We start from the raw sequence: 13,083 nt of genomic DNA on the forward strand, positions 1-13,083 counted from the left end.
TTGAAGAAGGGTAGAACATCCTTTGTATAGAACTATTGATAGGCATGGTAGCTAGCCTCTTCTCTTCTGGCCACAGACTGGCTTTCCTTTGGCGTAAACATGGATCTGGTCTAGATTAATCTCTGAGATGGCCTTTGTGATTACTTAATTCATCCGCAACTCCACCCTTTCCTAACAACTAGAGCAGGTAATGGCCTAAAATATATATAGCCAGCTGCCTACTCAGTGGCGACAAGCAAACAGTGGTCATCAGTTACAAAATAAAAAGTCTGTGCTTAGCTAAATGAAGTAGAACAGAAGAATAAAGCAAACTGTTAAAAATATAATAATAGACTAAAAGGCTTTCTATTGGAAATAAATTGCGTTAGGTCAACATACAAGATAATAGTAAATCGGAGAGTGTTCATCTTAAAAATGTCACTAGGTAAGAAGAACTCTTAGCACCCTCCACTGCCAAAGCCCAGGTCAAGTGTCACTGAGCACCAGGCTCCTGGCTTCCACTTAGGCTTCCACATCCCCTGGGCAGGCCCAACCTCATGCTTCTTTTGACAAGCCAGAATCACCCATCCCCCTGACTTTCAAATTGAGGGCCTTACCATCTTACCTTGTTTATCTGTACTGGCCTTCCTTGTGGATGGGTACCTTAAACTTGAAGCATTGGTAGCTTGTTTCCCAGGCCTCTTACTCAAATATGAAGTTCTCCACAAGCAACGCCATTTTCATAGTATTTTCTGAATGCCAGGCTGGTGTTGCTATTTCTCCCCTAGTAGGCTGATTCTTTCAACAATGTTTGGCATTCCTCTGCTGCCTGTGGAGAGCATGATACAAGGGCTGTATTGGTACTCGGGCAGGACCAGTTTTGTTTGTTCCTGACCCTGGCCACCCCTACTTTTGATCTTTTAGTAGACTCTAAATCAGGCTCCCCACAGGACCATGCTCACCCTGATATGGTAAAAGGTGGGAAAGCAGTAACCACCATGTTGGCAGACATGTTCAAGTGTTCCCTCAACACAGGGACTGTTCCAGCATCTTTGAAACATGCCATTGTTAAAAATAAAATAAAAAAAACTCCCAATCCCTTAAAATGTGAAGATTAGAGACCGATTTCCCTTCTCCCAGGGCCAAGTAAAAGCTTGGAAAAATAATCAATAACAGCCTCTCTTTATATTTGGAGACAAATGGCATTTTGCATCATTACCAGGCTGGTTTTGGACCGGAAAGTAGTACTGAGATGGCGCTGCTTTCAATGACAGAGGAACTTGAAGCCATTTTGGACCAGGGTGGGACTGCAGCCATGATCCTATTGGAGATTAGCACTGCTTTTGACGCAGTCTCCCTCCTAGTGTTAGTCAGAAGGTTGAAGAAAGCCGGCACAACCGGGACAGCATTGAGGTGGCTTGCCTCCTTCCTCCAAAATAGAACGTTTCAGTTATGTGAGGAAAGTATACTGTTTGGAATTTACACCTTAAAGTGTGGGATTCCGCAGGAATCCATTGTGCTCAATCTGTATGTCCTCTGGCTGATTGAAATAATACAAACTTATGGTTTCTCCTCAATTTTGTATGCTGATGACCCACAGATCATCATCTCTTTCCTATCAAACAGATAGGACATCTAACCATCTTAACAACTGACATAAGGAGGTGATGTATTGGATGGCAGCAAGCAGTTTAATGCTGCGTGGGGACAAATGGAGGTGATGGTAGTGGGAAACCACCCAGGGCGATGGCTAAATTTGAATTGGCCAGACTCTCTTGGCACTCAACCTACCAGCCCAAATCTGATTTCGAGATTCAGGGTGTATGGCTTGATAACAAGCTTTAAGTGGCAGATCAAGCAAAAAAAACAAAAAACTGGCATCTATTTGCTTTGCCATGTTAAGGACTTTGAGAAAAGTGCTGGGTTGGTTGCCAGAATCCTCTCAAAGCATTGTACTGCGAGGCTTAGTCATATATCCTGACTAGACTAGAGAAATTCCCTGTACCTGGGTAACCCCAGGTCGGTCATAAAAAGACTCCAAGTTATTCAAAATGTTGCAGCTCATATATTGTTGAAAATTCCCAGATGGTATTCTGTAACAGCGGCACTGGCAAACTTGCACTGGTTACCAGTGACTAAAAGAATCCATTTTAAGGCACTGTGTAGGCCTATCGAGTGAGGTATCAAAAGAGTCCTAGATTGATTCAGAAATTTCTCACTCTGTATGACCCCATTAGATCGTGTTGCTCCATAAGCCATGAGTGTGGGACGCTCCTTCGCATTCCTGGTCCCCAAGTTGTGGAATGCTCTCCCAGAAAATAAATGGAAAAATTAGTCAGAATTAAAATTCAGATAGCTGTTGAAATATATATATATTTTTTTAACTTCCCGGAAGTAGCATTCTTACCTTTAGCTGTTTAGCGCTGGGAGGTCCTTCTGGGTAGCCATGCGCTCTGCAAATCCCATAGAACAGAATGGAATACACCCCTTGCTAAGTTGATTTTGTTACCTGATGTGTCACAAAAACATTCAAGGACACTTATTTTGATCTTTCTTAGATTAGTTATATCCACAAATTAGCTATTTTTGATTTTCTTTTTGATTTAAATTTTATGTTTCTAGCTCCCAGTCTTGACATTGTTTCTTTAAATGGATGTACTTAGAGTTATCTTCAGTGTGTTGGACAAAGTGGGCATGTTTCAACACTTGGTTACTACTTAATATTTATTCTTTTTTTCCCAGTGGTAGCCGCTCTTCAAAAACCTTCAAACCAAAGAAGAACATTCCTGAAGGATCACATCAGTATGAGCTTTTGAAGCATGCAGAGGCCACACTTGGAAGTGGAAATCTCCGAATGGCTGTTATGCTGCCAGAGGGAGAAGATTTAAACGAATGGGTTGCAGTTAACAGTAAGTTGAAGACTGTGCATTCACCACATTAAGTAACGGGCCTGGTGATGGTTTGTGATATTTAATGAATTCTGTGCACAGCTGATTGTTTAATTTCGATAACCAGTGACTACTGAAGTAACTACATCAAGCAGATCTTCAATATAGGAACACTTAAGATTTTAGATGGTGACTTATTTGTCCCGCTGTATCCAAACTAATTTTGATCAATTCAGTTTTACTCTAGCTACCTTATTTAATTGTGCTTTGAAGTTTAATGCCGGCACGTTTCAGGCAACTTTCTGCCAAGCAATGTAACATACACTAATTTATCACAGAAATCTATACTTGTAGATCAGGCATGATCTGCCTAATGTTGAGTGTGGAAAAATAGATACAAATGTTTGTAAAACGTAAACAGTGATTAATGATTGAAGAGCCAGCTAGTCATTTTAGTCATACGATGGTGATCATCTTATAATTTGAAATATTTAGGTAAGTATTTAGGTTTCCTTTTTTCCAGAACAGTTTAGTTGAGTAGCTATCATTAATCATGCAGTGACGAGCGCCATGTTTTACAGCTTTTACTCTCAGAACGTAGTATTTGCTGGTCTAGGTTAGGGTAATCGTATTAAAGGAGCAAAGTGCATCTATAGGACCCTCCTGGTAATTTATTCTCCTTAGAGATGCAGTTTGCTTAAATTAACCCCTTCTTGGCTAAGAAGTCTTTGTGAATCTGCCCTATAATTTTTAACAGTTTGTGCCAGTTTACACATTAAAGAAGACTGCTGCGTACTTTGACTCTGTATCAATTAACTCTGGCTTAGCTCTACAATGTTTGCCTTTAGACTCACAGGTGTCACAAGTGAACTTTGGTCAGTGTACCAGCAATTGAATGGGAAGAGGCAGTTTGTTGTAGCCCCACACAACTCCCCATTCAATATATAGTTGAAATGGTGTCAGTGTTCTTAAGTCACTAACAATCCCTGAATTCGGATCCAGGGACGTAGCGGTCATTTGAAAAACCTATTTTTTTTTCTTTACAATATCACACACATGCACTGTATTAAGAGTAAGTCCCTTAAAGTTTAAAAGTGTTTATTTCAAAAGTCTCATCATGTTGCTTTGCACATCTAGAATATCCACAAAAAAATAGCACTTTTGCATGTTGCGAACAAGAATAAAACGAACATTTGTACCATTATTAAAATGTAATTTGACAACCTAACACGACCGTCTGGCAACTATACCATGAGAGCACAGAGTAGCGTGACTTGCATCTAGAGCTTCATGGGGAGAATCCACACACTGCATACCTGTTTGCAGGCCAATGCTGTAGTTATCAGCAGTTGGGAGCACGTTTTACCTCAAAAGGTAAACAGTCATCGACAGCTACTTCTCTCCTCCTGGACTTTGCTATGTATCACCTTTCAGTGCAGGATGGGGTGCAGCAGCATCATGGCAGTATGAAGATCTTTTTGGCAATATCTTGCAAGATGAAATAGGGCAAATGCCCTCTTTATTTGCGTGGTTTAATTAAAATCTTATCAAAATAGTCCGCTAATTTCATAATTATTACAGCTAGACAAAAAAAAAAAAACTGCCCTTATGTTGCCGGCCTAACAACATATAGAGATAGCAATATTTGTTAAAGATAAACACAGTTACAATTCTATATCCACTATAAAATTCTTGAATTTATGCTAAAACAATTATAAGAGTTACTAAACATTTATTAAAAAGCGCACACTTTTCAATGTGCCTGGTTCTGCATTTTTTTCAAGGGCACAAACTAAGTCTTTATGATGTACTAACGGTCACAGGCTGCGAGTTTAGGCATTTGGTGTGTACAGACAGAAATTTAACAAGTCTACAGTTTATCTGCAAATCAGTTGGAGCAAACATTTTCATTGCTGCTGGCCGACAAGAGCGTATCCCATTTGTGCTAAAAATTGGTTTCAGCAGTTGGCAACGTGCTTCTCTTTGGGTCGGGCAAATACAGATCAGATAGACCATGTCCTCCCTGGCAACATTGCATAGCCTACATGACAATTCGCCCCCGTTCTTCCACAGTGGTTGATCCTCTCTTGATGGAAGGGATCCTAGCCGCATCGCGAGCAGTTGACGTTTGACGTATACTGAAAATGTTGAGGTCAGATATTGCGATAGTGCTGGTTAATGTAAGTATGCGTGAGAAGCTAGGCATGCAAACGTCATGCAAATTTGCGTTTATCATCCAGCAAAGATTGCAGACCTATTTCCTTTTTTAACACACGGCACAGAAGGGGATATGACATATTAGAGTCCCATAGGTATGTCATTTGTGTCTTTTGCAGCGAATACTGCAAGTACCTGTTGTTTACTGACTGAGTCATTGTTTACTGAATTCCATAAAGCTGTGACTAAAGGGCTAGTGTTGTTTCCTCTTATTTTATACCAGGTCTTTATCGTATATACTTTCCTGTCAAACTGTTGTTGTTTGAGGCCAAATTCAAGCCTGACTTGGGCACGGGAACCAGTTCGGGTACGATTGAAAACTTGTTTGTAGATTATTATTAGTTGCTGATCCAGGAGCGAAGCGTCTTTCCCGTATAGTGCTGCCCTTCCATGTGTAGTGGCTGGAAAGAATTTGGCCGACATGACGGACAGAGAAGGTTTGTACAAAGGCCCTTTTAAACTTTTGTCTAGGGCAGAAAAAACAAATGTCAGCGCTTTACATTTCAGAGTGATGTACTGCTTTTGCGGCTCAAGGTTAGCCTTGTAGTCTATAGTAAATCCCAAATATTTATAGCAGCGAGTCTCTTCAAGGGCAATGCTGCCCAACTTAATTTTATTTAGTGAGTTAGAGAAATATCCTTTAGACATGGTTTTTGTCTTCGTAGTATTGATTTCTAATTAGTTTGATGTTGCAAAATCGCCCAGGGTGCTAACTAGCTGCTGTAGCCCAATTTTTGTGTGGCTCAATAAAACAATGTCATCAGCATATGAGAGATGTGATATGAGCAGGTTCCCCATCCTCTGAGAATGTGAGTTGGTAGCATCTAACTTTGGGGAGAGGTCGGCCATAAAAAGGTTAAACAGGTGCCGGCTAAAATGCATCCTTGTTTTAAGCCTATATTAGTTGGAATCCTCCTTGAAACTTTCGTACCATCTGCTACCTTGATCTGCACCCAGGTTTTATCATATAGCATTTCCATGCTGCGGAGAAGCTGTTCTTGAAGGCCCCAGCTTTACAATTTGCACCAAAGAATTGCTCTGTCCACACGATCAAAGGCGCTTTTAAAGTCTGTAAAGCATAGATGTAGCTTTTTTTCTTGAGGCGTTTTGCTTTGTTGCCAATGTCACTTAGTGCTAGAATATTGATCATTGTCCTGTAACCCTTCCGGGAGCAGGTTTGATTCAGGGGGATGAGGTTGTTTGAATTGGACCAGTGGATCATCCAAGATCAGTGAGGCAAAGTATTTGGCCTCACTGTCCATTAAAGCAATCAGTCTGTAGTTGGCGGGATTTGTTCTGTCACCCCCTTTAAATATTGGATTGATAATAGATCCTCTCCAACTGTCAGGGATGGTTCTGTTGCGCTGTACTTCAGTGGAAATAATTGCCAGTGAAGTTGACCAGTACTTCGGATGAGCCTTAAATATTGCCTGTGGAAAGCCATTGGGGCCGGGTGCACCATCCCTACCCCCCCTAATTACTAAGGAGACTGCCTTAGCGCTGTATTCTATGTCAATCTGACAGAGGTCCTTTTATCTTACAGGCTCCTTCCTGTGTGTGTTTGCTTCAGGTGAGTCTTGTTTAAAACAATATATATATGTTGGCCCGGTAGGCCCATTTATTTTCGGGAATTGATGAAAAATTAATTACTCTTGACTGGCAGTCAATGCCATTGACTGTTGCCCAAAAGGTCCTGGAATTTGCCATTTTTTAAATATAGAGCATTTTAAACCAGAAGTTGTCCTCCATTTTGATGCGCTCACGCCATACCTGACTTTCATAGTTTTTACAAATGGCCTTTATTTGGACACACAGATTCTGTGAAAGGACCTTTTTTTTATTCCTCCGAGTTCATGCCTCAGTTCCTTTTTCAATGTTAACATTTTCTTTGATAAACTTGAGGATACCAACCGATTTTGTGTTGGTGATGGGCGCGTAGCAGAGCAGGGCGAAGATAACGAAGTTAGAAAGTGGCCCACACTTCCACTGCAGGCGAGTGCTGGAGTGTTGCAGATTGAAACAAAGTTTTTATCTTTTCACACAGCCGCGGTAATGAAGACTCTGACCAAATCAGATGTTTTAAGTTGGTAGATGCAAGACTTCCTAGGCCAGCGCGAGAGGCAAGAAGTATGGGGCATTCAAGTCCAGTTCTATATGTTGGTATGAGAGATCGCTGCAGTGAGTAATTTGGATTTGAAATTTCCTCACGCTTGATAGCAGGGGAAGAGACATAGATGTGTAGTCTATTATGGTTGCAGCCTTTGTGCTATAGTGGGTGTAGCTAGGTGGCATATCATCTTTGGTCCTGCCATTTAAAACCTTCATGCTTAGATGCTATAATGCCTCAACCATTTGCTTGCCCAAGGCGTCCGATCTTTTCCATATTGATGGTAGTTGAGGAAGGACTGACCATAGGGCGTTTTCCGCTGCCAGTTGCTAATCGGGTTCAGGAGTGTGGATTAAGTGGGCTTTGAAGTCGCCCGTCACTAGAATGTCCCATGTTGGGTGAGCGCATCTTATCTCTTCTGTTTTATTCAGTCATTTCTCAAAAAGCAAGGTTTTCTGGCGTTTGAGGATGAGCATAAACATTAAAAATTACAAGGGGAGTTTGGCAGTTGTCTCTGAAGATGAGTTTGACAGCCTGCAGATCGTTTTTTTTTAGAATGCCAGTTGCTCTGTTGTAGTGTGTCGCACAGTGGAAACGTATTTGGCTAGACTTCCACTTGGCCTGCCCGATTTATTTCATTTTTCGGCACTGACGTGGTGTAGTGTGCAATCTCCTAGATTGAGCAGGTCTATTAGCCATGTTTCTTGCAATGTGATTATAGTGTAGTTGCAACTGTTTACTATTGCAAATCCGTCTGTAATAACGTTTTTTGCTCTGGCGATGTTCCAGGACATGATGTTAACAGCACACCCCTGATCCATACTTTCTGCGTTGTAAGTTATCGACTGTTGGCAAGTCTGGCAAACATGGGGTCATTGAATGCCTCCGTCATGTTTCTGAGAGTGATTGAAAACTGAGTGTTACATAGATTGACTGTCATGTCATGTTGCCGATCGCCTTGAGGAATGTTTTGCACCAGAGAATGAACCTGAGCTGTGATCATGGTGCTGCACACCTGAGAATTTTCATGCGTTGTTGCGTTACTCATGTCCTAGGGGCCATTTGGTTGCTCGCGGACTAAGCCTACATTGTGTCCTACATCAGTTTGATCCTCTGAAGCCTTCTGAAGGGGTGATTTCGGCTCCAAATGCTGGAGTGAGGCTGTCAGGAAAGTGAAAGTTCTTGGTAAGTTTTTATTGCCTGATGAATTCTGCTACGTCTGCACTGAACCCAATATTTGTGGGTCCAGTGTAGTTTGAAGGCTGTCAATATTGTCAGGATTTGAAAAAAGGGCAGCAGTTGGATCTTTTAAAAACGCAAACTTATTGTTGTTTCCTGGCTTCTTAAGGTAGACCTAGAGAGGAGTAAGAGACAGTGCCAGTTGGTCGAGTCCGCTGTTTTATGCTCCCTGTGTGGAACATTTCCCTTTCCTTTGCGCCCTCCTTTGGGGTTTTTGGTCCTAGTTTTGCCCTCCGTATGAACACTAACTTGCCAAGACCTCATGATGACTTGGGGAATCGGTCTTGGTTTTCTCCGGTAACTCACAGTCAGCTTGTGCCTGGTATATTGAGGTTGTTGGAGGCAAAAGACAGAAAGGTCTTTATGCTGACCCTCTCTGCAGATCAGGGGGGGTAAGCAAGACAGTCTGGCAATCGGGACAAGCAAAGAAGCCAGATGTGTGGCCAAATAAATTATCTTCCTGTTACTTTCTGTTCCTATTGCTGCCTTGCTACTAGGCCTTAATACGCCTAAATATCTTGAAGTTGAAATTAATGTCTAGGTAGGAGATGAAATGAGTCTTTGATATCTGCGCTGCCTCGGTCATGCTTGGAGTCAGGGGGTGAGCGGGGCACTCACAAGCCACACCCAGACCTAGCTGGGCCACTTCCGAATGGACCTGGCGCACTGTCTCTGTGGCTGTTACCTAAAACAACCATGCTCACTTCTGATGGATGAGCCAGTCAAGTGATCCCCTGTCGCAAGGACTCCTGCTGAATTGGCCTACTTCTGGCCTAAGGGAGTGATGCAATGACCAGAGATGGAGTATGCAGCTCTGGTCTCCTAAACTGCCAGGAATTACCCCAAGTGGTGCAGCAGCGGTGGAAGCGGGAAACAGGGTGGCAGGAAGGTGGGGAGTGGAACGGGTGGACACCAACACGGAGAGGAAAGAGGGGAGGAGAGGAATTGGGGGGGCAAGGCGGGACAGGGCAGAAGAGTGAAGTGTGGGGTTTGGGCGTGTGGTGTGTGACGAGTGACACGTAGCAGGCAGTACGAGGGTGGCAGGAGGGGCGAAGGCGAAGCAAAGGTGGGACAGAGGTTGAGGCAGAGAACGAGGCCAATGATAGAGAGGTACAGGGCGCAAGGGCTACATGTAGAAGATGTGCAACCCGGGCGAGCACTGTATGTGTGGCGGATATGATGGAATACCCACACAACCTGCTCCAAGAACGCGCTCCAAAAGCGTGCTCGAGGCCCACTGAACCCATCAACCCTGCACCCTGCGCCGCTCTGTACAGTTCCGTATAAAATGAACCCTCCGCCGACTTCTGCTGACCTCTGCCACCTCCACCACCCCCATTCACCACACCACACCACACCTCCCCTCGCCACCACCAGACAGACTGCTCAGACCAACCAGCCACTAACACCCAACCCCTCGTCACCCTCAGGAGCCCTCCTGATCCTGCGCCCGACTCCCCGAAGTCCCCCACTCACCATGACCGCCGCCACCGCCTGTCCTGCCGACCCGCTCGCGTCCCGTCCTCTTCTGGTACCTGTGAAAACCAGCGTCTGTCTCCTCCGGCGTCACGGCTACAGTACCCTCTCCTGCCAGGTGGTTGATTGGCAGGTTTTTTTGTATTGTTCCTTATCATAGATGGAAATTTCTGACATAACCTTAGGAATGCTTGATATAATTTGTATGCATCAATATGCTAGTCTTAACCCCTTCCCCGGCATGCACGTAATGGTTACGTCCGTGGCTGCAGCACTCAGGTGCCACGGACGTAACCATTACGTCCTGGAACCTGCCCTGGGGAAAGCGCTAGTGCTACCCTGGGGGCCTTTCCTCACTCCCACAGGGCAGGGTTGGAAGGGGAATCTCTTCCCCTTCCACCCCTGACCTCCCCCACCCCCAGTGACGTCATCAGAGGTCTACTCCTATTGCGCTGGAAGCAATGCTTCCAGGCGGCCGAGGAGAAACTGATTTGTTTCTCCCCAGTAAAGGGGGGGGGGGGGGGCAGGGAGGCAGAGAGGCATGAAAAGGGAAGGAAAGGCTTTTCCTTCCCTTTTCATGTTTCTGTGCATTCCTGCAGCTCGATTGCATAGCGATCGTGCTGCAGGAAGCCACTAGACACCAGGGATTTTTTTTTTTTTTTTTTTTGGTTGGGAACTTGTCATAACGTTTTCATATTGATAAGGGTAGCGACCAATGTTCCCTGTAAGGCGCGCGCGCACCTTTCCTTCCCCCATCGCGCAGGCCCCTTTGGCAAGCGCGCGCGTTGTTCCACCATTCCTGTACTTTGTGGTAGTTTATATGCGTTATCACTTTCTAAGCCTAAATAAGCCTTTTAGAGCGATATACGTGCTCCCCTAAGGCAGATAATGCTCATATTTGAATCTGGATTGAAGTAAATGAAAACAGCGTTTAAAGGCCGCGGGGAGTGTTTTAAACATCATTTGCCGTACTTTAGCATACAAGCGAGCAAGTGATATTTATGTTGAAAATTAATGGTTAATGAGCTAGGAAATGCTTCAGAACAGTAGAAAATGTGCTGTTATCAACTTTTCCATCATTGTCGTACTTCATAGTTGTTTATATGCATTATCACTTTCTCAGCTCAAATAAGCCTTTTAGAGCGATAGTCGTGCTCTCCTATTGCAGAAAATGCTCATATTTGAATCTGGATTGAAGTCAATGAAAACAGCGTTTAAAGGCCGCGGGCAATGTTCCCTGTAAGGCGCGCGTGCACCTTTCCTTCTCCTGTCGCGCAGGCCCCTTTGGCAAGCGCGCACGTTGCAACGTCGCTCCCTGCATCATGCACAGCAAATGTGACGAGACAACAACAAGACGTAAAGGCACCTTCATTGCTCATTTACCGTCTGAATGGACAGAACACTTTTTTTTGTCCGCTTGCCAGAACGAGCCAGTAGGCCTAAAAATGGCTCACCCTTATAAATCCGATTAGTCATAGCGAGTGGCTGAGCAGATAACTTGAGGCCTCTACCACAAGTTCCGACCTGTAACATCAACAAAGCACAAAACAGTGTTTGGGGGAATTGTAACTCGGAGTGCATGCAATGCGGAGGCTATCACTACAGCTGTAAAAGAGTTCTACACTGCCAATAAGCTGGACCTTCTGAAAATGGTCATGTTTACATCAGATGGTGCATCAGTGATGCTGGGAAAGAACAATGGTGTTGCTACCCGCCTCAAACAATCCATTCCTCATCTAGTTGAGCAGCACTGTGTTGCGCACGGAGACGATTTGGGAGTTGATAATGCCTGGAAAAAAGTGCCGATGATCAGGGAAATGGAAACATTACTGAGGACTGTCTACACTGTGTTCTCCCCTCACCTTTAAGAAAGTCCAAGCTGGATGAAATTGCTTTGGTCACTGAATGTGAAGCGGTCTCCTTTCGGCCACTCAATGAGGTGCGGTGGCTTTCTAGGCATTTTGCTGTTGGTGCACTCTTGCGTAATTATGAGGTTGCTCTCAAATACTTTGATCATGAAAGAGTTGAGGAGAATGACCCAATTGCTAAATATTGCTACAAAAAAACTATCGGATTCAAACTACCATATTTCCTTTGCAGCACTAAATGACATTCTGGGTGAACTTGCATCTTTGTGCAAGTTGTTTCAGAAAAGCTCTTTGACCACCGTTGAAGCTGTACAGTGTGCAAGAGCAAAAATTACCCAAATAAAGGAACAGTACTTGGGCGACACTGTCTTTTGGAGCAACACAGTAAGATCTGATGGCTTTGTGCAGAGAGGACAGAGAGTATGATAGTCAGCCAATGTTATCTTTCATTAAACTTCTTTGTGAGCACATAGAAAGAAGGTTCCCAGAAGATGAATTGAAGGAATGGACAAGCTTTTGATTTCCATACAGTAACAACACAATCACAGTTTGATTTTGGGACTGAGAATGTACAAAGACTTGTTGAGAAGTATGAGAAGGTCTTGGTCTTGGGTGATTGTGACACCCCTAGTGATGTTGTTCGGCAGTACAGAGATTATAAATATGTGGTGGCAGCGCATATAAAAAACTGATTGTTTAGGACCTTTCAAGACATGGTGAATTTCACTCTGCGGAATGCTACACAGTTTAGTGTTGTATCTCAGCTTGTTGATATCTGTGCAACTTTCCAGGCTTCAAGTGCAGACTGCGAACGAGGATTCAGCCTCATGAACTCAATCAAGTCCAAATTAAGAAACAGACTAGAGGAGAGTCACCTAGATATGCTGATGAGGACAAAGGCTTACCTCTCAAATGGGAAAGTTGATTTAGACCGAGTTTATCAGCACTGGAAAAATGGCAAGGACCGGCGAGAAAAACAAACACGTCACACATCTAACGTTGGCACCTGACTTGTCTAAACTCTGATGCGGCTTCTCCTACAGTCCGTGTGTGTGTGGGGTAGGAACATTTCTCGGCCTGTATCTTGGCAGGGGCATCATGGCATTCATCAGCAGTGTGTTCATCAAACTGTAAATGTTAACCAATTGTACAACTGGCTGTATTTGATGTGCGGGTCCTCTGCAGCACTCTGAGAGTATTCATTAAAGTTTCATAATGGTTCAACCTCCTGATTTCTGTTTTCTCTAACTGGGGTGTAGGTGGCACTTAACAGGTCATGTCCTTGGGGTGTGCAACCAGGTCACAAAAC

At 43.9% G+C, this 13,083-nt stretch overlaps 1 protein-coding gene across 1 annotated transcript in view; it reads left to right on the forward strand.

The window, feature by feature from the left end:
• The window catches only part of MOB1B (MOB kinase activator 1B), a 239,519-nt gene that overhangs the window by 86,732 nt on the left and 139,704 nt on the right, over positions 1–13,083 (forward strand). The window contains exon 2 of the mRNA XM_069236867.1: positions 2,722–2,888. Within this exon, the coding sequence (XP_069092968.1) occupies positions 2,722–2,888 (167 nt within the window). The remainder of the gene's footprint in view (positions 1–2,721; positions 2,889–13,083) is intronic.

This window comes from Pleurodeles waltl, chromosome 1_2 (genome assembly GCF_031143425.1).
Source record: "Pleurodeles waltl isolate 20211129_DDA chromosome 1_2, aPleWal1.hap1.20221129, whole genome shotgun sequence".
NCBI classification, from domain to species: Eukaryota; Metazoa; Chordata; class Amphibia; order Caudata; family Salamandridae; genus Pleurodeles; species Pleurodeles waltl.